The sequence below is a fragment of the Penaeus japonicus genome, unplaced genomic scaffold (assembly GCF_977035675.1).
Source record: "Penaeus japonicus unplaced genomic scaffold, GWHDUDI00000001_assembly GWHDUDI00000024, whole genome shotgun sequence".
NCBI lineage: Eukaryota > Metazoa > Arthropoda > Malacostraca > Decapoda > Penaeidae > Penaeus > Penaeus japonicus.
In genome coordinates, this window is record NW_028234426.1 from 12,541,161 (window position 1) to 12,546,705 (window position 5,545).

Here is a 5,545-nt window from a genome sequence, read left to right on the forward strand (position 1 = left end):
ACTCTTTATTCAAAGTTTGCTAATATGTGCATATAAATGTGTTTGAGTTTTCTGTGAGTCTATATTTTATTTGCGAATCGCGTTTGCAGGGGATGGGGGGGGGGTCTCTGTAACTGCTTGCCTTATTCAGCAAAATGCATCCTCTCACGCCCTTCCTCCAAGCGTCGCGCTCCGCCCTCGTGGTCAGCGTCCAGCTCGCAGCATTTGGCCGCAGACGCCCCTCTTCCGGGCGCCACTTGGGCTTCGGATTGCCAGTTGATTCACGCCGTGATCGGTGGTTGGCCCGGGTGCATATCTTCACACCGGACACCCTCGGACGCTGCGCTGCCGCCCTCCTCTTTCTCTCCTCTCCCCTTCCCCCTCTCCATCCTCTACTTCCTCCCTTCTCTCTTACGCCTTTACATCCACTCTTCGCTCTTTTTTTCTCCCTCCCTCCCTCCTTTTTCCCCTTCCCCCCTTTTCCCCTTTCCCCCTCCATTTCTCTTTTCCTCTTAAACCCATATATCATCACCGACCTTCCCTACCACCTCCTCCTCCTCCTCTTCTGCCGCCCCTGGCCTCCCCTCCCCTGGCCTCCCTCCGCCGGCGTTCCCCATGCCCTTTCCATGTAGTTGACTGCGTGTACGTGTCCTTTGGACCCACAGGGTTAAGACAGTAAGCATTAGCAAGGCACCATAAACCTCCCAGCGCTCTATGATGCCTGTGCAAAGGGTGAAGCGCGTTTGAAAATGACCAGAAGAGCGTAGTAAAAATCGCCTGTTAACATTCAGTCCTCGTGCGCTGCCATCGATCGTCGGGTGGCTGAGTGTGTGCGTGCGCGCGTGAGCTCGTGCGTGCGCGCGCGCGTTTGTGTGTGCGTGTATATTTGTTTGTTTGTGTTTGTTTATTTAGTGTGCGCATGTGTGTTTTTATGTACAGTATATTTGTCTGTCGTTTGGTTTATTCATTATGATGTCTCTTGGTCGTTTTGTATATGAATTAAATATGTAGCTGATTTAATAATCAATGACGCACGGGGGCGCATACACACACACAGGGAGAGAGAGAGAGATCTGAGATCAAGATCGAGTTGAAGGAGAAAGGTTTACGTGTGTCCGCGTGCGTGAGCGTACATGCGCGTCTCCGACATGTCTGCAAATGTAGAGCGGGGGGAACAAAGACCGCACAAACAGCTTGTGTCTTATTCGCCCCTCTGAATTTGTTTCCGGTCGAGGCAAGTGGATAGGGGTGGAGGGCGGGTGGTGGATGGATGGAAGTAAGGAAGGAAGGAGAGGCTAAAGACAGAAGGGGATTTTGTTGTAGCCATGGAGGGAAGGAGCTCCTTCCTGAAGAGCGTACGTTTGGGGAATGAAGTGTAGAGAAACACAGTGTGTTCCAGAAGTATCAGACCATGCTTTGTGCGACTGCTGCTGCTGCTGTTGGTGCTGTTGCCACCTGCACGATGATCCTGCTCATCGGCAAGTGTCGCTCAGCCTTTAGCATGCATGTAGATCGCACATGCCTGTAATGCCGTCGGACATGTGTGTTTTGGCGCCGTGAGCATGGGCCTAGTGCACTCGCATTATAGCTACCTTCCTAGCGCATTCTCCGGATCTTTATGCTACCATCGACTCGGTATTTTTCATACGCCCTAGATCATGGCTTCACAAGGCCCTTGGAACGTTGAAAATGACGTGTGTCTACGACTTCCTGTGTATGTGTGTCTGTGTTAAGTAGATGATAAGTAAAGGCAAGGTGGAGGCGGTGACAGGAGCGGCTGCACGGAGCAGGTGGCACTGGACTCAAGCCTTCACGCCCCTTGCCAGGCGCCTATTTAATTGCACTTTTTCACGGCTTTCAGAAAGCCATTTCGTCGCGGATTTTTTAATGCGTGAAGGGTAGGTGATTATGGAGACACTGGATACCAGGGCGCAAGGCCAGGTGGTCAAGTTTGGGTATAAATAATGGGCGCAGGATAACGTACATGGCATCTTGAGAGGGTCCGTGGCGCACATGGCGGCAGTGGCTCCAGTGGCGCCTCCGCCGCGGCACTGACACCGTGCCTCTGCCGCCTCTGCTTGTGCCGCTTCCGTCGCCGCCCGCTCGTAGCGTCCCAGCCACCGAGACCCGAGTGAGTCTGCCTGGCCTCGGCCTTGTCCTCGCAGGCCAAGCGGCGTGGGAACATCGTCTCTCTCGCCAGGCTCCCTGGGCGAGCTGCGAGCGCCACGAGCAGCGTCGCATTGCGGCAGCCAGTCATCAGAGTGTGGCACGTGACGCCTCACCTGGCCGTCCGGGGCGTGGGTCATCCCGAGTGCCAGGAATCGGTGGCAGGAACAGGCGGGGCAACAAGTCGGCGTGATCAGGTGGTGGGTGGTGACGTGTAGCGGGCCCGGGTGTGCCGGGTGCCGTGCCCCCTCCAGTTCGTGAGCCTTGGCCCTTACCCACACCTGCCTTGTGGGCCCCACCCCGGCGCACCTGGGGCCCAGTCTACCCCTCGCATCTCTAGCAGCTCGAGCTCGAGCTCTTACCACTTAGCATCATCGTTGTGCCGGAACTCTGGCCGAGCGACCGCCGCCGCCGCCGCCGCGTGTGAGTTTTCAGTGACGCCATCTGCCTGCCCGGAACTCTTGAGTATCTATTGAGTAAGCTTGAGCAGGTGTGCGAGGTGGCAGGTGCTGTGACACGACGGTCCGTGGATTGCCCACCCCCACGCACCTCCATCCGCTACCTGCACCGCCACGGCTCCGGCCTCCTTCCCCTCGAGGCCCTGGATAGCCCTATTCACCTGTGATGCTCTTTTCTTACTTTTTGTATGACCTTAGATTAATGCAAGAGACAATCTTTAAATATTTACCTACTTGTATGGCTGTGAACCTTCGCTAGAGATCTTCTCCCTGAATCATGTGCATCGTCGCCTGGGTCTTGGGCTGAACTCGGATGTGATGAGAGCGCAGCTCCTCCGCCTGTCTTTTCGTAGCGAGGCCGTGCAGCGCCCAGGTGACCTCTGATCCGCGCGGTTCGTGCATCTTCGTGAGGCTGTGTTGGACTAGACACCCCAGTCGAGGCATGTGAAGGCGCCCACGCCAGCCGGGCACCCCGCCCACGCCCACCATGCGCAAGTTATCTCTGCGCTGCTCACCAACCCCACATTCTGTGCCGGGCGTGCCGCCGCCCGCGCCAACCCCACCGCCGTCAGCAGGCCTGTCACCCACGCCCACGCCGCCGACCACGCCCGCACGGCGGCTGGTCTCCTCGCGCTCCCTGGGCTCCACTTCGTCTCCCCCGCTGACGCCGCCAGTCGTCTCACAGTACAACATCCCGCCGTGCCTACCCTCGCACCAGCACCACGCCCAGCTGCCGCCCACCCCAGGCCCGCCCTCGCACCGCTCGCTGCCCGCCCTTCACGCCCATCATGTGCAGAATGACGCTCAGGCACATCACTCATCTCACCCGACGTTGCACGCCCACCACCACTCCCTGCCCATCCAGGACGCCCACCCGCACCATTCCTCGCACCCCGCCCTGCACGCGCAGTCCCCCCACTCGTCCCCTCCGGCGAACCGCCCCCCGGGGCACTTTTCTCACGCCGCGGCCCTCAGCGGCCACCAGCACCCGCGCCAGCTGCCCGGCCTGCCCCGCCACCACACCATCGGCGGCGTGGGCAGCGGCCGCATCTTGCCCCCTGCCCCGCACCATGACCCCTCCGCCGCCGCCTCCGCTACCGCCGTCGCCGCCGGCGCCTCCGTCGTCGTCGTCACTACCAGCAGCGTGTCCCCCTCGCCTGCGCAGCCCATCACCACCACCATGGCGAGCCTGGCGGCGCGCCCCGCTCACGCTCTTCACTCCGCCAGCTACAAGTACAGCCTGGACGTGCCTCGTGCCAACCTGCGAGACATGCGGAGCAACACGTACCCTCCGCCAGGCGCTGACGGCTCCTCGCCCTCGCAGTCGTCCTCCACCACCAGCGGGACCACCAGCGGGGGCGGATCGGGCGGCTCGCAGAACTCGCCCTCGGACCTCTTCCCGCCCTCGTCCCCGCGCCTCTCTCCCGGGGGGCCTATGGTGGCGCTGGCCGGGCGCATGTCCCCTCAGCTGCCTCCCACGTCCCCCTGTGGGCGAGTGCCTCCGCACTCACCGGGACCCCGATCCTCGCTCTCCTCCTCGGTGTCGTCCTCGTGTGCCACATCGCCCGTGCCCCGCCTGTCCCCAGTGCCACGCTCACCTGTACACGCCCCCGTCACTCTCTCGCACTCCGCCCACTCGTCCCCGAGCCCAGCTCATGCTTCGCCCAGTCATGCCCATGCTTCACCGGTGGCACGCGGCTCGCCCGTGCCACCGCCCATCATCAGCTCCCCGACGCCCACGATTCGAGGCTCACCTGCGCGGAGGAAAGGCTCCATGCCGGAGTTGCGCTCGCCCTTGTTCAGGAAGACGACTCGGCCGCCCCTGCAGCGATCGCACGCCACTGCTGGGTAAGCTCCCTTAGCCTCGTCTCGCTTGCTCTCCTCTTCCTCCTCCTCCTACCCCTCCTGGTCCTCTCCTCGTCCGCCTGCATCCATCATCATCCAAGTCCGTTTGAATCAGTTCTCACACCCCAAGATACTCTTTCCGCTAGGGTTTTTATTGTCCTTTTCCACACCACTCTCCTGCATCCTTCTTTGTCTGATCTCGCTGATCAAAAGGACTCATGTTTAAACAACCTTATGACCTCGTATCTCTCCGTCAGTTCGGGGCATCCCATTATTTGCTGAATACATGCAGATTCCTATAGTTTGTGAAATTGATAACATGGATTGTTGTCATTAGTGATAATCAGTAGAGTGTAATACGTTTTCTCGAAATATACCTGTTATTATCCTATAATAAGATTTGCGATTTCCACCAATAGAAGATTAGGACTCTGGATTGTAATTCAGCTCAACCCAGGCATTACTGGCACCTTTGCAGTGAACTTTCTCAGGGGTTAACCGTAATAACCACGATTACGACGAAATGCCAGTGTATACAGTATGCATGATGATCATTTGCTGATTCCATGTGTTCTGCAAGTTGAAGACCCGAAAACCTCTTCGGATATAATATTTAGCAACTCGTCATCGCCTTGATTGCAACCATCTGTTCGTTCAACGAATCGTATCGCCTGCATCCTATTTGCAACGAGAGCTTAGAGAGAGGGAAGCTTGCATTATATTCTAGTCGGAAACTGCGAGTTTTGGATCAGTGGGATGGAATATGATGACCTGTGCGGGGCGGGAAGGGGAGGCCTGAAGCGAACACACGGCGTAGTCGGGGAATGCGCGAATAAATCCCCTTCGCGCACGTGGAATGTCGAGCTGGCGGTCCCTCCGACGCCGCAAGACACGTCTGAATGAGGAGATCTGAATGAGGCTCGTATGGCTGCCGAACATGCACTCCTTCAATGTATCTTCGGGGACTTTCTTGATTGGGTCTCGTCTTGGCGGAAAGCCCGGTGATGCTTTTGTTGCATGCGACTATAAAAGAGTGGGGCTTGCAAGGAACGGGAGGCGAAGGGAATCCCAGAATTGTTGGCCGACAGTGGTGTCTT

The 5,545-nt window shown here is 58.2% G+C and overlaps 1 protein-coding gene across 1 annotated transcript in view; it reads left to right on the plus strand.

The window, feature by feature from the left end:
* LOC122248422 (uncharacterized) overlaps positions 1 to 4,455 on the plus strand; it is a 4,546-nt gene extending 91 nt beyond the window's left edge. Inside the window, exon 1 of the mRNA XM_086550692.1 lies at positions 1 to 4,455. This exon is cut by the window's left edge and continues 91 nt beyond it. Within this exon, the coding sequence (XP_086406818.1) occupies positions 3,091 to 4,455 (1,365 nt within the window). The 5' untranslated portion in view covers positions 1 to 3,090.
* The last annotated feature ends 1,090 nt before the right edge of the window (positions 4,456 to 5,545 follow it).